Here is a 21,167-nt window from a genome sequence, read left to right as displayed (position 1 = left end):
GATTAAAGCCTGGAACAAAATGTTTTTGTTTTCTGTAACATGGTGTAATTCAAAGTGAGGAACATACTGCATGAATGTAAGTTGGCAAATTGACCAAAACGTTGAACATCCCTTTAAACGGAACCAAAACAATATGTTGGTTTTATATTATTAATGTCTACGATCCGATCACAAGATCAGAAATCGGGCCGACCGGGCAATTTTTCAGAGAATGTATCCTTTTTCATTGTAGAAAATTTAGCCAGACATTCCACATCTGCTCAGGCAAAGTTATATTCATTGGTATTCAACTGTAAAAGGATTTAACCTTATTTTTAAAGAAAAATAATGTTTCCGGTGTCTTTAGATAGAAAATTTGAAAAATAAAAAAAGGCGGTCAGGCAGTTTATTAACTATGTCATGAAATTTTGTTGTGGCTAACTCCCCACAAATCTAGCTAGAAGATTTTTATACTGTTAAGTAGGGGTGTAACGGTAAACAAAAATTTCGGTTCGGTACGTACCTCGGTTTTGAGGTCACGGTTCGGTTCATTTTCGGTACAGTAAAATAACAAAATGCAAAATATAAATGTGCTAGTTGTTCATTACACACTTTTGTGCTTTCAACAATAGGAACGTTAGCCTATACAAAGCTAGAATTCTGCTCAAAAAATAACGGGTATTTAAATAATCCAACAACAATTTACCTTTCAGACCCCGCGTATTGGTCAGCTTTCTTTCTGAGAGAAAAAGTAGTCCTGTGCTAAAGATAGAAGTAATCCCAGTGACAAAGATTTTAACATGTGTTTTACAAATGAAATGCCTCAACATTTTTTTTTTTACAGTGGGGAGAACAAGTATTTGATACACTGTCAATGGGAAAACCCATTGTTCTCCCCACTGTATGAACGGTTTTCAAAAGCTTTATTGGTGGATTTTCTCAAATTAAAGCACCACACAGAAATACATTTAATTGTGTAAGCAGGATGTGTGTATTATTATTTAATTACGGGTGTTTTAGCTCATTTCAATTAATTTTATTTAAATGGGCTATTATTTTTTTTATTATGTGTTTATATTTTACAAATGTGATGTAGTATTCATTTATATTGTATATTTTATGTTGTTTAACTTTAGTTCATATGTGAATACTAGTTCCTACTTGTTTTGTTGGGGTAGGAGGGTTTTGTATTGAACAAGGGGCCGTGTTGGTTATGATTATAGCAGAGAAGACAGCAGTAAATCAACAAAGACAAGTCAACTGTGCCCCGATCTACCGTTCAAGAGATCTGATGGACTCAAAAACTAGGTAACGATGACATATTACTTTGAAAATCGACCGGATCCACCGTATTATTACACGAGTGACTTCCGGCCCGATCCTAGCTAGCAGTATTGACGCAGGAGGGCCGCGTCTCGCGTCAAATAATAAACTCTGCTGTTCTTTTTGCGTGCGTTGCGTTGAGCCGCTTCTGGGACGCAACACGCGGCCGCACTGCGACTGGTGTGCATTGGCTGATTGACTCTAATGCCCGCGTTTCACTGCGTTCTCGCGGCGGCCACGTTGTCTCACCGTTGACGTTTCCAGACTGTCCTACCGTGTTGGTCCTCATTATATTAGAGTAAATATAAAGTAAATATAATCTACACAAAGAAACTGTAACCCGATCGACTTACAGCCTCGAAAAGTAAGGGTTATATTACGTCAGGAACTCGTTCGGTATGCGTCCGTTCCGAACAGACTACCACGTACCGAAACGGTTCAATACTATTACATGTACCGTTACACCCTTACCGTTTAGCCAGATTGGCTAAATCGTTCATGACTCAGCCCAACCAGCACCAACCCTGGAGAAATATAGTTTAACCAAAATATTGCACATTTGTTACCTATCTGTCCCTTACCTGCCAAAGCCCTAGCCTACCTATTTTTCGGACTATAAGTCGCACCGGAGTTTAAGTCGCATTTTTGGTGGAAATTTACTTGATAAAATCCAACACATAAAACAGATATGTCATCTTGAAAGGCAATTTAAAATAAAAATTAAAGATACACGATAATATCGGTCGCCGATAATTATCGGCCGATAATGGCAATTATGACGTCACACAGATAATCCAGATAATAAAAAAATTCAACCGATAATGCAATCCGATAATTATATACAGTGATACCTCAGCTCACGAACGCTTAAGCTCACGAACTTTTCGCCTAAAGAACATTAAATTCGCGAGCATATAGTCTCTGCTGACGAACTAGTTTTCGGTGGACAAACCAAACCACGCGGTCGAACAGCGCCACGAGAAGCTGACGCACGCTCACGGCGTCCCAGTTCGTCCCCTCCCTTTCGTTGAGTGCGGACGTGGTTTGTGTTTGATAGACATTTTGGACCATATTGAGTGTACTTTTGCTATTATGGGACCGAAAAAGAGTTACCTACAGTCCTTATGGAAGGTGACTCGTGTTACCAATTCGCCCTCGACTGGTAATTGGCGGTGCTTTCAGCTTCCCACCGTAGTGAGAAGTGGACCGGCGAGTCACGTTGGCTCGTTGTCGTCGGTTGTCTTCGGTTCGCCCGATTTCCTCTCCAGAAAGGTGGCGGCGTGCATACAAACACCCAGAGGCGTCGGATGGCTTTTTGTGGGCACTTTTATTAACAACCAAAAGCATGTGGGGGGCACAGCACAGGAGTCTACGCTAACTGCGCACTTTGCCGGAAACACTCTCCTTCCAAACAGTAACTCCCTCCCTCCCTCCTCCTCCAACTCCATTCCATCAAGCCATCAACTACCATCACAAAGGTAAATAAAACGACTTTATTATACAGTACAGTTTATTTCTTTAATTATAATACAATCGTACATTTATTATACATAAAATAAGGTATATTTTTGTGTAGTTTTAAGGCTTATTTAGTAGAAAATTATGTTTTATGGGGACCTGGGAACGGATTATTCTCGTTTTAATGGTTTCTTATGGGAAATAAATGTTCGGAAGACGAACTTTTCGCCTTACACACACTTTCTGGGAACCAATTATGTTCGTGAGCTGAGGTATCACTGTACTTGATTTAGCCTCCAAATGTACACAACCGAAGAATTCAGCACGCCGCCTCCTCAACCCCTCCCCTCTCTGAAGCCCATGAGGGAGGAGGGGTTGAGGAGGTGGAGTTAAGCCTGAGTTATACTTCCGCGTCAGACCTACGCCGTCAAGGAAGAATCGAGTTACGACCCTACGCCGTAGCCTGACGCGCACCTCTCTATTTTTGTAACCTTCGCGTCGCGTAGACGCGTATGGCGTAGCGAAAACGGACTGTGATTGGTCCGCTCAGACTGTTGTTTCCGGTTTACCGCGAAAACACCGCCATTGTACAATAGAACATTATTAGAATATACATTGTTTTCTACACGCAAAAATGGACCAAGCCGACGGGAGTATCATCGAAGAGCAAGTCTCGTCAAGAAATTATTATTGTGATTGCCAAATGGCAAGGTCGGCGATCGAAAAAATAAATAAATGGAAGAACCACCGAGACGTGGGTGGTCGGAATCGAGTGGCCACACGAAGCGGTGACCCAGGCGGCCAAAAACTGCCAACTTTTTATCACTTTATGTCGTATTTTTGGTTGGTGCACTTCATCATTTACTGTGTACATATGTTTCAAGTATATGAAGAATAAAGCACAGATTTGGTGTCAAAAGAGTTGTTTTGATCTTTAATTTTCAATAACAGACAGTTCACACACACAATACATCATCACTGATTGAGAGTGCCTCGGTGCTTTTTATGATAACCTTAAAATCAAGCCTCCCAACGCAGTTTGGGAAGTTCCCTAGACGCCAGAAATCTGCTATGGCTTCCCACTGGCTGGTTGTAGGACACGGCAAACAAATCAGGCTGGAGGGCTTTGCAGACCTTGAACGCAGTGCTCGACGCCAGTTTGAAGCTAGCCGCCACAGCTAGCTCTCTCCACCCGAGTCTAAAACTCTCTGTGCGGCATCAAAAGTCGGCCAGACCGCCTCGAAACCGTCTTCTGCGTCGCCTGCCCGTCAACATTTGTATGTTCCATATTTATTCAGTGTTGATGAGCAGAATATTTACTTTCAAGAGTTCCATCTTGCATTGTTTATTTTTTCTCCGACTAGCGGAAGTAAACAAGCATGCCCCAAAACCGTACAAACATAACGCCACATCCCTCTAGTGGCTTGGCGGTGAATTACAGAGCAACGCGTTCCCTCACCGCAGAACTATCGAATGTCGAATGACGCCGTAGTCGCTACGCCGTCACCGCAACGCGGGAGTATAACTCAGGCTTTACACGACAAAAAATAGTTGAATATTATGGCGGCTGTTACTAAAAAAACAACGCTCTCGCCATCTGCGGAACGTACCTTAGAAGTTCCACGAGGCCGAAAGAAAGCGTCCTAATTCAAAACCACTAACCCAGCTTCCATTTAAAACTGCATCACAAAGATTTTTGGAACGAATACGAGGCTGCTGCTCGCGGGAATGCTAAAGCTATTGTAAACACTAAGTTAAACTACGGAGCTTGTGACGATACAGAGTCGGGTTGTTTGGGAAAGCAGCCCAAGGCGGGTGGTAAACTCGCGTCTAAGGCTAAACACCGGCACGACTGGAGACCGATAGTCGGCAAGTAGCAGTCTTCCGACGGAGCCCGCCGCTCTGGCCGGTCCGGCAGGCCGCCGCCGCCTCGCCGTTGGCGGGGCGGGCAGAGCCCGGTTCCCCGGCCTCTGGACCTCCGGCGAACACCCCGGTTTCTCGAGCGTTCCCTCACGGCGTGCGAGCAGAGCCAGGCCCCGAATACGCCACGGCGAACCGGCCGGTGCGAGCGGAATATCCGGTACGAACGTAGCCGCCGCCGAGACGAGACATGATTTAAAAAAAAAAAAAATTTTTTTACCGAAATGACCCGAGAGCCAAAGCCCTGGATAAAAAAATAATGCAGTTTATACGACCACCATTCTTCATGAAAAACATGTCAATCACATTTTCACCACGTACATTTGGAAAAGTGATGTCCAGTAAGCAAGCTTATCATGACGGCACAGTGGTTACATGATAATTTAAACATGGAGAAAACGAAGTCAGCCAGTCAATAATACATTCAGTATGTAAAATGACGAGCGGTCAGATGACTTTGTAACGCTGCCTTTATTTTCGGCTTAACAAAACTCAGGCACAAAACAACACGCACGGAGATGCGAGCTCCAACTCCATCCAAATAGTACTGCCGTGTATCAGTTTAGCTGCTGTAAACCAAATGTCGTGAGTGCCGCAAATGTAAACAAAGCGCTGCAGGATGGGTATGTGACATCTCGCTCTTTTGAGTTAATCATTTTCACAGTGTGCAACAAAGCATATAACATTAGCAATCACTTTTCAAATTAATTTAACTTATTTGTCTGCTCAATTACAGTCACAGTAGATAATCAAAACTTATTGGCACTTATTAACACTTACCAATTTAAATATGCACATTCCTGTTGTAATGAAATAATAATATTCTGTAGCCACAAATATTATTCAGAATCTTTTCTTCTTCCAAGTTTTTTTTAGGATGAAGTATAATAATGTATTGCTTAAAATAAGGCTGTTAAGATTATTTTCAGCTAGCTATTTTTCTTCCATGAAATCTGAGCGAAATACACTTGAAGCGCTGGCAGATAATTTCCCTTATTTCCAATAGATTTACACTTAAAACTGACTAGTTTTAAGGAGGTATATTTTGCAGTGTATTAATGTTATATGTGTTAGGAATGGCTTACTTTTAAAGGCATTTTTATGCAACTTAGGTATTTACTCTAAGTAATTGTTGCCAAAAGTTTACCATTACACAATGTCAGACAATCTATCATTATTTAGATGTTGGAATTGACGACTTGTTCATATTCTATGTTGAAAAAAAGAGCAATAAATTATATTTTTGCACAGTAATATTTTCTTTTGTGTATACTTTAAAATTTTACATAAATCTTTTAATAGAATTATCGGCTTGACATTATCGGTTATCGGTTGGAATGAGGAGGAAATTATCGGTTATCGGTATCGGTTGAAAAATGTATTATCGTGCATCACTAATAAAAATACAATAGAGAACAACATGCTGAATAAGTGTACAGTAGGATAATGCTATATGATGCATGAACAACGAAATGCAAATATACTGTCCTCACCAGGACGCTACGGCTTGGTCCTGGCTATACAGCGAGCTAAACTCCCAAATGACGATGCTGGGAGATGCCGTCCGTATAATTTGCTGACTTTATTTTGGCCGTCGTTATGACACCATCATTTGAAGAGTTAAACTAAAAATAGAAATAATACAAATCAATTTCGTCCTCAATACCCAACAGGTTCGCATCAACGTAAATAAATGATAATTGGCTGCTATTACAGCAATGACACAAACGGTTAGCATGAGTTTGCTAGCATTAGCAGATCGTTCAAACAACCTGATCAACTGGCTCTAATCATCCAATCGCGGGTGGAAAACACACAACATCAACAGAAAAGATGATACACACAGGCGTTGCCTCTGTAGAGATATTTTACAAGCATAAACAATGAAAGTAGGTTTGCAGCCGTGTTTCTCTCTCTCTCTGTCTCTCTCTCTCTCTCGCCCACTCGCTCAGACGCTGCGTAGCTGACAGTCGTCTTCTGTCGTGTGAGCGCTCTTCTTCGCGTAAAAAAGTGCGAGTACGCCCCCACTTGGGCGTGAAAGCCACAAACTAAAAGCATGCATTTCATTATAAAAAAGTCAATACAATTGAACACACATTGCCAAAGGCAGAACGCGAACGTGGCCATCGCTATTAAGAGTTATTCAGATAGCTATAGCATAAAGAACATGCTAACAAGTTTACCAAACCATCATTGTCACTCCAAAACACCAAAATAACATGTGAAATGATATCATAATGTGTTAATGATTTCACACATTAGTCGCTCCTGAGTATAAGTCACACCCTCAGCCAAACTATGACAAAAAAACTGTGACTTATAGTCCAAAAAACACGATATATTTAAAGGCGCTATATAAAGTTTGTAATTTTTTTCATCGCTACTGCCACCTCCGGCAGCCTGTGTTAAGCACGTGCAGGGAGCGGATTAGCACGAGCATGAATATAAACCAACGAGCATTTGGCCCATCAAATCAGCACCAGAAATATAAAAACTGCAAATGTCTAACAAACCTGACCTGTAACAGGTTCATCCAGAAGCATCTTGCCACCAGGTTTAAGTACTCTGGCCATCTCTGCCAGAGTCTCTGAACTGTGGGTAGGAAAGCTGTCCGACAGAAGGCAGGAGAGCACCCGATCAAATGAGGACTCAGCATGGGAGGCTACGGAGAGAAAAATACATTTTTGACGTGACAGGCAGAAGAAGAGTCGTGGGTAATACTCACATAGCAATAGCATGTCCATGTTTTCCACTGAAACCTTTCCATTAGGACCAACAATGGCACAGAGATTGTCAACAAACTTCTTTAAAGTCGTGGGGGATGAGGGCTGGGCCCAAACAAACAGCACCTTATGTCCCGTTTTGATTCCAAGGTCTGCCATTAGCTCTGGAAGAAAAAAAGATTTCTTTCATTGCACTTTCAATCCATTTTTTACATGTTGTTTTGCCGATACCGATAGGATGCCAGTTCGATTCCCTTACTTTTAGAACTTTTTTAATGCAACAAAAATTCAATATATAATGCAGGAATCATGTTGCTTGAGTGGGTAACATGTCCGCCTCACAGTTCTGAGATTAAGGGTTCAATTCTAGGCTCCAACATTCCAATGTGGAGTTCTCTGGGTACTCTGGTTTCCTCCCACATCTAACAAACATGCATGATAAAAAACTGATTGAGCACTCCAAATTCGTCACAGGTGTGAAAGGTTGTTTGTCCATGTGTGCGCTTCAAGTGGCTGGCAACCAGTCCGGTTCAGTACCCCGCCTCCTGCCCATAGTTAGCTGGCCTATCAGTATCTCCAGCACCCCACGACCCTCATGAGAATAGGCGGTACAGAAGATGAACGAAGAATACTGCAACCAGTAGAGGTGGGAATCTTTGGACACCTAACGATTCGATTTCGATTCAGAGGCTACGATTTGATTATAAATCGATTATTGATGCCAGTCCCCCCCCCCCCCTTAATGTTTCGTACATTATTAATTCCAACATTGTTCAAAAATACTCTCAGGCTAAACCAAACTACCACTATTTCAGTATCAGGATAACACTTCAAAACACTAAATACATTAGTCAAGGACCCATTCTGTATCAGCAGCTTGAAACTACATTCAATTTAATGTTGTGAATCAACCATGAAAGTTGTTAAAATTGCCCCCGTTATTCATAATTTCCCTTCTGTCTACTTTCGAAATGTGAATGTTTTAAAATGGTTTCATCATTTAAAGATAGATTCAAGTCAAAATTTTGCCGATTTAGGATAGGATATTTAGGTTCGCTACAACAGAGCCTTCCAGAGAAGTCTACTGCTTAAAAATGACGGCTGTTTACTATAACGCCGGCAAGTCGTTCATTTCGCATCTAGTTCATATATATACAGTGGGGAGAACAAGTATTTGATACACTGCCAATGGGTTTTCCCATTGAAAGTGTATCAAATACTTGTTCTCCCCACTGTAAACATATATATATATATACATATACAGTGCCTTGCAAAAGTATTCGGCCCCCTTGAACCTTGCAACCTTTCGCCACATTTCAGGCTTCAAACATAAAGATATAAAATTTTAATTTTTTGTCAAGAATCAACAACAAGTGGGACACAATCGTGAAGTGGAACAAAATTTATTGGATAATTTAAACTTTTTTAACAAATAAAAAACTGAAAAGTGGGGCGTGCAATATTATTCGGCCCCATTGCGTTAATACTTTGTAGCGCCACCTTTTGCTCCAATTACAGCTGCAAGTCGCTTGGGGTATGTTTCTATCAGTTTTGCACATCGAGAGACTGACATTCTTGCCCATTCTTCCTTGCAAAACAGCTCGAGCTCAGTGAGGTTGGATGGAGAGTGTTTGTGAACAGCAGTCTTCAGCTCTTTCCACAGATTCTCGATTGGATTCAGGTCTGGACTTTGACTTGGCCATTCTAACACCTGGATATGTTAATTTTTGAACCATTCCATTGTAGATTTGGCTTTATGTTTTGGATCATTGTCCTGTTGGAAGATAAATCTCCGTCCCAGTCTCAGGTCTTGTGCAGATACCAACAGGTTTTCTTCCAGAATGTTCCTGTATTTGGCTGCATCCATCTTCCCGTCAATTTTAACCATCTTCCCTGTCCCTGCTGAAGAAAAGCAGGCCCAAACCATGATGCTGCCACCACCATGTTTGACAGTGGGGATGGTGTGTTCAGGGTGATGAGCTGTGATGCTTTTACGCCAAACATATCGTTTTGCATTGCGGCCAAAAAAGTTCAATTTTGGTTTCATCTGACCAGAGCACCTTCTTCCACATGTTTGGTGTGTCTCCCAGGTGGCTTGTGGCAAACTTCAAACGAGACTTTATATGGATATCTTTGAGAAATGGCTTTCTTCTTGCCACTCTTCCATAAAGGCCAGATTTTTGCAGTGTACGACTGATTGTTGTCCTATTGACAGACTCTCCCACCTCAGTTGTAAATCTCTGCAGTTCATCCAGAGTGATCATGGGCCTCTTGGCTGCATCTCTGATCAGTTTTCTCCTTGTTTGAGAAGAAAGTTTGAAAGGACGGCGGGGTCTTGGTAGATTTGCAGTGGTCTGATGCTCCTTCCATTTCAATATGATGGCTTGCACAGTGCTCCTTGGGATGTTTAAAGCTTGGGAAATCTTTTTGTATCCAAATCCGGCTTTAAACTTCTCCACAACAGTATCTCGGACCTGCCTGGTGTGTTCTTTGGTTTTCATAATGCTCTCTGCACTTTAAACAGAACCCTGAGACTATCACAGAGCAGGTGCATTTATACGGAGACTTGATTACACACAGGTGGATTCTATTTATCATAGTTGGTCATTTAGGACAACATTGGATCATTCAGAGATCTTCACTGAACTTCTGGAGTGAGTTTGCTGCACTGAAAGTAAAGGGGCCGAATAATATTGCACGCCCCACTTTTCAGTTTTTTATTTGTTAAAAAAGTTTAAATTATCCAATCTATGTTGTTCCACTTCACGATTGTGTCCCACTTGTTGTTGATTCTTGACAAAAAAATTAAATTTCATATCTTTATGTTTGAAGCCTGAAATGTGGCGAAAGGTTGCAATATTCAAGGGGGCCGAATACTTTTGCAAGGCACATTATATACATATATATATATATAGATAGATATATATGGGGCAAATAAGTATTTAGTCAACCACTAATAGTGCAAGTGCTCCCACTTGAAAATATTAGGGAGCCCTGTAATTGTCAATCTCAACCATGAGAGACAGAATGTGGGGCAAAAACCCAGAAAATCACATTGTTTGATTTTTTAAAGAATTTATTTGCAAATCATGGTGGAAAATAAGTATTTGGTCAACACCAAAAGCTAATCTCAATACTTTGTTACGTTTTCTGTAACTCTTCACAAGCTTTTCACACACTGTTGCTGGTATTTTGGCCCATTCCTCCATGCAGATCTCCTCTAGAGCAGTGATGTTTTGGGGCTGTCGTTGGGCAACACGGACTTTTAACTCCCTCCAAAGATTTTCTATGGGGTTGAGATCTGGAGACTGGCTAGGCCACTCCAGGACCTTGAAATGCTTCTTACGAAGCCACTCCTTTGTTGCCCTGGTTGTGTGTTTGGGATTATTGTCATGCTGAAAGACCCAGCCATGTCTCATCTTCAATGCCCTTGCTGATGAAAGGAAATTTTCACTCAAAATCTCTCGATACCTTGCCCCATTCATTCTTTCCTTTACACAGATCAGTCGTCCGGGTCCCTTTGCAGAAAAACAGCCCCAAAACAGAGGAGATCTGCATGGAGGAATGGGCCAAAATACCAGCAACAGTGTGTGAAAAGCTTGTGAAGAGTTACAGAAAATGTTTGGCCTCCGTTATTGCCAACAAAGGGTAAATAACAAAGTATTGAGAAGAACTTTTGGTATTGACCAAATACTTATTTTCCACCACTATTTGCAAATAAATTCTTTTTAAAAAAATCAAACAATGTGATTTTCTTTTTTTTTTCCACATTCTGTCTCTCATGGTTGAGGTTTACACATGTTGACAATTAGAGGCCTCTCTAATATTTTCAAGTGGGAGAACTTGCACAATTAGTGGTTGACTAAATACTTATTTGCCCCACTGTATCTCGATCTACCAGGCAGGGCTGTCCCTTGAGTCCACTTTTGTTTCCGGTGGCCATGGAACTTCTTTCAGCTGTATGTAGTGCGACATGGTGTGGAGCTGAAAGTTGGACTTTATGCTGACGATCTTCTGTTATTTTTGTCGGACTTATCTCATTCCATTCCTGCAGCACTCACTGTTTTAATTGATTTTAGTAAAATCTCAGGGTATAAACTGAATCTGGGAAAGAGTGAAATATTTCCTGTAAATCAGCTAGCTAAGGTATATCCATTAGAAACATTGCCATTTAAAGTATCTAAATTAGGTTTTGCTTATCTTGGAGTTTATGTGGCGGACACATTGAGCAACCTTCGCTCAACTGAGTTTGCTTTTTTTAAGACAGTTTACAATACTATTTGCACGTTTTACTGACTGACTATGCCATTTCTGTTTGTTATTTATAATGTTTTGTGTTTGTCACCGACTAAACAGGTCAGTTTCTTGTTACCAACAGTTGTGTGCTATTCAAACTCACCTAATTCAGCTGGCTAGTTGTTATCAAGAGTACTAAAAGCTTTTTCAACATGGGTCTGACAACTAAGTAAGGAGGCTAAATAACTTTAAACTTTAACACATACTCAGATAGGTCGGTATCGGTATCGGCCGGTATCGGATCGGAAGTGCAAAACAATATCGGTATCGGATCGGAAGTGCAAAAACCTGGATCGGGACATCCCTAATACATATATATATATATATATATATATATATATATATATATATATATATATATAAACACACACACACAAGTTTTACTTAAATAAGGGACTTTTACTCTGGAGCCACCGCGTTGTATTGATGTACTTTAATGCACAAAAATGCAGGCTATGAAATAAATATAAATGAGGGGCAGCTATCGTGACTTTCATTTTCCAATTGGAGCGTCTGCAGTGATACAACTCTGTTTCGGTATGTCGTGTAAAGGAGAAAGCGAGCATCCCGTGTTGTCACCACACTAGCTACCGATTCAAATCTTATATAACTTCATGTAGAGACGAGCATTATCGAACGCGACGTTGGTTTGTGTAACACAAGCAACTAGCATACCTCACAAAACATTTGGAATTAAATGTAATTTAATATATAAAATGCAATATAAGCTAGTGCTATGTATGAGTTATTTAACAACACATTGTGGTTTACCTTAGGTTGTTGTTTTTTCTTTTATTTCAGGCAAACATCAGCTTTAACTCCGAAGTTTCTTTTCCTTTCGTCTTCTTCTTCCTCCTATTCTTCTTCTTCTTCGTTTGTTGTTGGCAGGTCACGCCTTCATGACTTCATCATGGGGCATTACCGCCACCTGCTGGGTTGACAGCTTCGCAAGAGATCAGGTGTTCTGACAAATTTTCCAACCCATCAAAAATCCAAGAGAGTCTGGCTGCAGCCCGCCTCTTTCAGTACCCTGCGCTGCTCGTCTCAGTACAATGACACCCGTCACGATCGGGTAATGACAGTACCCATCCCGCAGACAGGCAGACAGGAAGTGACGCAATATCGCAGCTCTCAGACCGGAAATGACAACTTGAAGCAGCGCTCGAGCTCCGAGCTTCCGGTTTTATCGTAATAGTTAGCGTCCATTCGAACGTAAATACTAGTTTACTTTTCTTTTCGCACGTCTTTTATTTTCGGTTTCAGCATCACTCATTATTATTTAAATAATAATTTATTTCCATGCTCCTTAAATTGATTTGGTGAAATCGGGAGATTAACTCTTTAAGTGCGGTCAGTTTGTTAAAGCCTGCTGATTTTACCAAAATGAAAAACAGGGTTACAGTACATCAAAATTAAAATACACACTACTGCAATAAAGGTTTAATTAGTGACTGAAAGATCGCCTGTGACCTATCACAGGGTGTACTTTAGTTTGTCAATTGTAAAATATACTCCAATTGAGAATTATTAGAAATTGCTGTCATCCTTACATTTTTATGAACGGACACATTAATATAGCTTCATTACAATTTAATGTATCAAAAACGTAATATTCTCTCAATGTTGCAACCAAACCAATTTTGTCTTTCATTTTGCTACTTAAATTCATTCATGTGGGTAAAGATCCTAATGAACTAATTCAGAAACTATATTAAACTTTCTGCTCCAGGAAAGGCACCTTTATTTCAAACAGAAATGACAAAATAGTTGTCATTTGTTAGTTGTTTTTTTCTTTTATCCCAGACAATAGTTGTAGGTTGTTTTAATTACCTGACATTTTTCGGCAAGCACTCCCGCCTTCATCACAGGTAATTAAAACTACCTACAACTTACATCTGGGATAAAAGAAAAAAAAAACAACAAATTTATAAGTGTAGAAAAATGAACTCAATACAACCAGTTCTAATGTGGTAAACTTTATTTTTTTGGTTTATTTTTTAATATTATTGAGAGAATACCAGATACTTTCTTTAGTCAACAATCTCCTCAAAAAAGGTAAATCCATCTTCCAGATGGTTGAAACAGAACTTGAATGGCTCCAAGACATTGTAGTTCGTGCTCATCCTCTTCCATCTGCAGGATGCTTGGGAACTCCTACTCCATTGATCCCCCCCCCCCCCCCCCCCCGCCCTGTCTGAGGCTTTTGTGCTGTCTTGCACAATCCTTTTACCAAAACTGTTCATTGGAAAAGAGAAAGAAAAGAGCTATTTGAATATTACATAAGTAAAATAAAAATGATGCTTTGTTAATTTTATACTTGATTTTTCTTTTCAGGCATTGCATTAAACTAGGTATATAAACAATCTTACCATTTTTTCCCGCCATATCTTTTTGGAGTGGGCCACCACTAACTTGAAGGAGCTGTGGTTGCACCTCTTCCTAAAAATAAATCAGTGAATAAAGGGGGGCATGTTCAAAAGTGCGTCAGAGTAATGGACACTAAAAAGTCTTTAAAAGCTGACCTCAGCAATTATATTCAAATTTCACTTCTGTAACTGATAGACTGGTGGCACTTCACCCTGCAGTAATGCTTTTGCCTCATCTGTCCAATGGGCAAACTCTTTCCTGTGGCTCACATAAGTTGAAAAAATACAAAAATAAGTATTCCACATTTTCTAACAAAGAATTAAGGTGCTGTGCACCTACTTTCCTATGAATGCCATATCAACAGTTTCAAAGACTTACCATGCTCCCAAGTTTGAAATTGTCCGCTAGCAATATACACCACCACTTCCTCAGAGTTGGCATATCAGTCTAACAAAAATTAAAAACAAGTGTAAATAAAGATTAACGACAAGGATATTTTGTAGCCCAATTTGAATGATTCGGTGAACTTCATTTTACAATGGTTAAACTCAAAGAGAGCATCCAGGACAGTGCAAAGAGCATACTACAAATGGATAAATGAATACAAATATCACAGAGGACAAAATTGGACAGTTAAACTCACCTACCATCAACATGAAGATGCCACAGTCCTTCCCCTATGGCTGTCCCGGAAAACCCTAACGTAAGAATTTACGTAAGAGTCACTTCCTTCAAGTTTTGAATCAATGAATATACACACTTTTACAAATACCTCTATTTCACTTCCAATCCTCTCTTTCCATGTCCCCCTGTTGATTGACTGTCAACGTTTTCTGCAATTGAAAATATAGGTTTATATTAAATACAATAGTTAAACAATTACAAACGTGTTTCCATGCATAAGAACACCAACCAGTCAGGTTTAAATGATTCATGCAAACAAAACAAGGGCGTAGGTTTGCATAGGGACGGTAGGGACATAACACGACCAACTTTTCAGGATGCTAAAGTTGTCCCCACCAACTTTTGAGCAACGTTATTTGCATTATATTTGTCCCTACCAATGTTGAGACCGGGCCAACGCCCTTGAAACAAAACATTCGCAATTTTAGAGTGGCATTTTAGAATTTTGCTTCAAATGATTGGATGAATCATCTGGAGTGTAATTCTGCTTTAATTGAAGGGGCAACATAAAAGGATCGACTGGAACATACCTTCAAAACCAAACAAGGCTATTCTGGATCATCATGGAAACGCCATGCCAATATGAATGGATACTGAATTTCATTAGAGATAACAATAGTTCTCTGATCTCATGATTGGATCTGTTTTTCTTCCCACAAATAATTGGAATTTGGATCATTTAATTTGTTATGATTTGACTGTTCTTTGAAAATGAACCAATGCTCCAAGTTGTAGTTGTTACTAATCAGCCTTACAGGCAAATGCATGTGTGGGTCACATCCTGTAGGCTTTCACCATGTTGCAACAACATAGGGGTCAGCCACAAATATGGTCCTTCCCTGAAAAATACATAATCTATACACACGGACATATGTTATATAAATACAAATGTACGCAGACACCTACATGAGCCCATACAAGCATTCTGTAGGCTACATAGTTAAAATAATACCCTACACACGCCAAAAAATACTTTTTTATATCTTTGAATGAGCTACTTGTCAGACAAGTTATAAATATGCATTTCATATCTGCAAAAAAAACAAACACAAAAAGTTACATTTTACTTAATTGTACAAGTGACATTATGTTCTTTAGAGAAACTAAATCCTCAAAATCCACAGTTGATTCCATTTCATTGTTCAGGCCAACGTTCCAAAAGTCAGCAAGTGTCAATCAAACTTTCTTTTTTCAGACAATCAACACCATTTCTGGCCTCTTTATATTCAAGATTTGCATAAGCTAATGAGAATGTTGATTGGTTAAATAAACAAAGAGTAAATAATCAATTATGTCCAATTGTTAACAAATATAAGGAATAATAAGCCTATCCAGATTTCCACTGAGCACAACATTTGTCTCAGACATAAAAACATACCAGCCGTTCCTGGGCAGGATGAGTTTGAACCGTTCATGAAGCTCGGCATGGTCTTATATTGTCACCATTGGTCCTGTCTGCACAGTGGGTTTTACAGTGTTCGATGTCTATCAAAAAAAGTGTTCAGCACAGTCCAAAATCTAAAGTACATTACTACTTATGCTACTTACTTCCATTTGGATCTGTATGACATCCCTGTTTCTGCATGGGAAGACTACCATTTGGGGGTCGTGATTTAGTTTCTTCCCAATGGGGTGGTGATCTTGGAGCTAGTAAAAAAAAAAAATAATAATGAAAAACTATATAGCTAAGCAGAGGAACAATATCAAGAAAAAATTACAACTTTGTCCTATTTGGATCATGTGACAACATTCAAACTACAAAGGACCAGACAAAACAAATGAAGGCAAAACATCAATACCATACAACAACAAAAACAGCGAGCTGCGAATAGGGAATGGGACGTACTACGTCATTGTTTGGACCCGCCTCCATGCTGGCAATATAATTCACTTCCGGGCCGGCAGAGTCAATAGGGAATGGGACGTACTACGTCATTGTTTGGACCCGCCTCCATGCTGGCAATATAATTCACTTCCGGGCCGGCAGAGTCAATGCGGATTGTAACGTGTGATAGTGCTAAGCTAACTCTTTCGGTGTTTTAGAAAGAAAATATGGGTGCTTTATTGTTGCGTTACCGGGTGCAACAGCGTCTCCTACGACAAAAAAAGGGGTGAGGAAAAATGGACTCACTTTTCACCGTTTTCCTGCATGGAGGACCAAATATCAGATCACGAAGGTACGACGGATGGCTGGATTGCAGCGGTTCGTCGGAAAAGCATTTCTTATGATCATATTTCTGCTGGAATGAGAGTGTGTTCCTGTCATCTCTACTCTTGTAAGTTGAACGATTTATCCACTTTTGGTTTCAATACGTTTTTGTTTTTTTACACCGTTGTGTAAATCTGCCTCGGTAGCAATGCTCGCCTACTACGACTCCCCTACCTGTTGTGTTCCTAGGTAAACCTGCTGACAACACATCCCGATTGGTCACCATCTCTCTTCTTGGATCATTTGACAAAGAAAATTTGTTCAATGGAGTGGTTCCATTTGTCCTGTGTCGGACTCAAACAAGCCCCTGCAGCAGACGCCATCTGGGTCTGCCCTTCTCGTCGATGAACTGCGGGCTTTTAACTTGTGAAAATGCAAGAACTTTAATGCACATATTTATTCTGCCTGGCTATTTAACTATGGCCAGTGACGTTTTTTTTTTTTTTTTTTAACCACTTTGACAAAGACACCTTTCATTGTCATGTTGAATTTATATATTCTATGATTATTTTTAAATTATAATATTCTTATTTGCACTTATGTAGACTTTAGACTGTCAATTCAAATAGTGTTGGAAAAGTTGCAATACCTAAAATAGAAATGCAAGAACTGTAAAATACATATTTATACACCTTTATTTACCTAAGGCCACTGGATGTTTTTTAACTGCTTTGAAAAATACAGGTTTTGTTGTGATCTTGTATTTATATAATATATAGCTTTTTATAATGTATTATGTATTATAATATTTGCTGCCCCCTGCCAGAGTGTGGGCCATTTTGTACTAAAATGATTTTAAACTGTCAGTTCAAATACTGTGTTGGAGACTAGTACTTGCAATACTTAAAATGGAAATGCAAGAACTTTAAAGCACATATTTATCCTGTCTGGCAATTTACCCAAGGCCAGTAAATAGTGTTTTAAACTGCTTTGACAAAGACACGTTTATTGTGATCTTGTATTTGTGTATTACTTATAATTATATAATATTTGCTGCCACCGTCAGAGGGTGGGCCTTGTTTGCACTAATTTAAAGATTTTAAACTGTCAATTCAAATATCGTATTGGAGAAATTGCATTACTTGAAATAAATCTATTGCAACTTATCAGTCCCAGTTCTTGTCTACAACACTGTCCAAAAATTGTCAATGCATATTCCAAATAGAATAACAAAATTAAGTCACCTGACTTTGTAATTATTACACCTGTTTATTATGAAGACCTGAAGTAAACAACAAGCAGTTACAGTTTGTCAAGAAGTTGTTCAAGTCATGTTTTGGTATTCATATTTTATTGACTTTTCATAACACTTGGGATCGTGTTTGTAAGAGCAGAGCAAACTGAAGTTTCAGCGTGCACTCTTCGCCTTTCCAACCTCTCAACGCTCCGATGTGGTGCGCTTGACCTCAGAATAACCCAAGAAGAGATATGGTGACCAATCGGGATGTGTTGTCAGCATTTCATATGCAGGTTTTCCTAGTAACACAACAGGTAGGTGATGAGGAGGAGTAGGCGAGCATTGCTACCGAGGCAGATTTACACAACAGTAAAGAAAAAAACAAAAAACGTATTGAAACCAAAACGGATAAATCGTTCAACTTACAAGAGTAGAGATGAGGGGAATACACTCTCATTCCAGCAGAAATATGATCATAAGAAATGCTTTTCCGACGAACCGCTGCAATCCAGCCATCCGTCGTACCTTCGTGATCTGATATTTGGTCCTCCATGCAGGAAAACGGTGAAAAGTGAGTCCATTTTTCCTAACCCCTTTTTTTGTCGTAGGAGACGCTGTTGCACCCGGTAACGCAACAATAAGCACCCATATTTTCTTTCTAAAACACCGAAAGAGTTAGCTTAGCACTACCACACGTTACAATCCGCATTGACTCTGCCGGCCCGGAAGTGAATTATATTGCCAGCATGGAGGCGGGTCCAAACAATGACGTAGTACGTCCCATTCCCTATGCGGATTGTAACGTGTGGTAGTGCTAAGCTAACTCTTTCGGTGTTTTAGAAAGAAAATATGGGTGCTTATTGTTGCGGTACCGGGTGCAACAGCGTCTCCTACGACAAAAAAAGGGGTTAGGAAAAATGGACTCACTTTTCACCGTTTTCCTGCATGGAGGACCAAATATCAGATCACGAAGGTACGACGGATGGCTGGATTGCAGCGGTTCGTCGGAAAAGCATTTCTTATGATCATATTTCTGCTGGAATGAGAGTGTATTCCCCTCATCTCTACTCTTGTAAGTTGAACGATTTATCCGTTTTGGTTTCAATACGTTTTTTGTTTTTTTCTTTACTGTTGTGTAAATCTGCCTCGGTAGCAATGCTAACCTACTCCTCCTCATCACCTACCTGTTGTGTTACTAGGAAAACCTGCATATGAAATGCTGACAACACATCCCGATTGGTCACCATATGTCTTCTTGGGTTATTCTGAGGTCAAGCGCACCACATCGGAGCGTTGAGAGGTTGGAAAGGCGAAGAGTGCACGCTGAAACTTCAGTTTGCTCTGCTCTTACAAACACGATCCCAAGTGTTATGAAAAGTCAATAAAATATGAATACCAAAACATGACTTGAACAACTTCTTGACAAACTGTAACTGCTTGTTGTTTACTTCAGGTCTTCATAATAAACAGGTGTAATAATTACAAAGTCAGGTGACTTAATTTTGTTATTCTATTTGGAATATGCATTGACAATTTTTGGACAGTGTTGTAGACAAGAACTGGGACTGATAAGTTGCAATAGATTTATTTCAAGTAATGCAATTTCTCCAATACGATATTTGAATTGACAGTTTAAAATCTTTAAATTAGTGCAAACAAGGCCCACCCTCTGACGGTGGCAGCAAATATTATATAATTATAAGTAATACACAAATACAAGATCACAATAAACGTGTCTTTGTCAAAGCAGTTTAAAACACTATTTACTGGCCTTGGGTAAATTGCCAGACAGGATAAATATGTGCTTTAAAGTTCTTGCATTTCCATTTTAAGTATTGCAAGTACTAGTCTCCAACACAGTATTTGAACTGACAGTTTAAAATCATTTTAGTACAAAATGGCCCACACTCTGGCAGGGGGCAGCAAATATTATAATACATAATACATTATAAAAAGCTATATACTATATAAATACAAGATCACAACAAAACCTGTATTTTTCAAAGCAGTTAAAAAACATCCAGTCGCCTTAGGTAAATAAAGGTGTATAAATATGTACTTTACAGTTCTTGCATTTCTATTTTAGGTATTGCAACTTTTCCAACACTATTTGAATTGACAGTCTAAAGTCTACATAAGTGCAAATAAGAATATTATAATTTAAAAATAATAATAGAATATATAAATTCAACATGACAATGAAAGGTGTCTTTGTCAAAGTGGTTAAAAAAAAAAACGTCACTGGCCATAGTTAAATAGCCAGGCAGAATAAATATGTGCATTAAAGTTCTTGCATTTTCACAAGTTAAAAGCCCGCAGTTCATCGACGAGAAGGGCAGACCCAGATGGCGTCTGCTGCAGGGGCTTGTTTGAGTCCGACACAGGACAAATGGAACCACTCCATTGAACAAATTTTCTTTGTCAAATGATCCAAGAAGAGAGATGGTGACCAATCGGGATGTGTTGTCAGCAGGTTTACCTAGGAACACAACAGGTAGGGGAGTCGTAGTAGGCGAGCATTGCTACCGAGGCAGATTTACACAACGGTGTAAAAAAACAAAAACGTATTGAAACCAAAAGTGGATAAATCGTTCAACTTACAAGAGTAGAGATGACAGGAACACACTCTCATTCCAGCAGAAATATGATCATAAGAAATGCTTTTCCGACGAACCGCTGCAATCCAGCCATCCGTCGTACCTTCGTGATCTGATATTTGGTCCTCCATGCAGGAAAACGGTGAAAAGTGAGTCCATTTTTCCTCACCCCTTTTTTTGTCGTAGGAGACGCTGTTGCACCCGGTAACGCAACAATAAAGCACCCATATTTTCTTTCTAAAACACCGAAAGAGTTAGCTTAGCACTATCACACGTTACAATCCGCATTGACTCTGCCGGCCCGGAAGTGAATTATATTGCCAGCATGGAGGCGGGTCCAAACAATGACGTAGTACGTCCCATTCCCTATTGCAGGCATGTACATAATGAAAAATAAGAGTGCAATATAATGAAAACTACACAAAGAAGACTGT

At 39.7% G+C, this 21,167-nt stretch overlaps 1 protein-coding gene and 1 long non-coding RNA gene across 13 annotated transcripts in view; both read right to left on the bottom strand.

Moving 5' to 3' along the window:
* Nucleotides 1–12,788, bottom strand: part of ciapin1 (cytokine induced apoptosis inhibitor 1) — a 54,375-nt gene extending 41,587 nt beyond the window's left edge. Inside the window, exons 1-3 of one of the 3 annotated variants that reach the window (XM_057836982.1) lie at nt 12,471–12,788; nt 7,406–7,567; nt 7,199–7,342 (exon numbers count right to left, since the gene is read on the bottom strand). In XM_057836982.1, the coding sequence (XP_057692965.1) occupies nt 7,199–7,342; nt 7,406–7,562 (301 nt within the window). In that variant the 5' untranslated portion in view covers nt 7,563–7,567; nt 12,471–12,788. Of the gene's footprint in view, nt 1–685; nt 2,741–7,198; nt 7,343–7,405; nt 7,568–12,470 lie in introns of those variants that run through there. The other 2 variants (XM_057836983.1, XM_057836984.1) reach the window with 2 other exon arrangements.
* Nucleotides 12,789–13,886: 1,098 nt separating this feature from the next.
* LOC130916862 (uncharacterized) lies at nt 13,887–16,749 on the bottom strand. Of its 10 annotated transcripts, none has more exons than XR_009063356.1 (9): nt 16,597–16,749; nt 16,299–16,397; nt 16,129–16,235; nt 14,839–14,899; nt 14,714–14,764; nt 14,445–14,513; nt 14,222–14,330; nt 14,069–14,138; nt 13,887–13,934 (listed from the first exon to the last, which is right to left on the bottom strand). It is a non-coding gene; the product is annotated as an uncharacterized LOC130916862 (long non-coding RNA). The 10 variants fall into 10 exon arrangements; XR_009063357.1 differs by having other exon boundaries at nt 16,129–16,205; XR_009063359.1 differs by having other exon boundaries at nt 16,550–16,740.
* Nucleotides 16,750–21,167: the final 4,418 nt, after the last annotated feature.

Source organism: Corythoichthys intestinalis, chromosome 5 (genome assembly GCF_030265065.1).
Source record: "Corythoichthys intestinalis isolate RoL2023-P3 chromosome 5, ASM3026506v1, whole genome shotgun sequence".
NCBI classification, from domain to species: Eukaryota; Metazoa; Chordata; class Actinopteri; order Syngnathiformes; family Syngnathidae; genus Corythoichthys; species Corythoichthys intestinalis.
The sequence above is the reverse complement of the archived record's forward strand: the minus strand, read 5'-3'. Positions and strand labels throughout refer to the sequence as shown.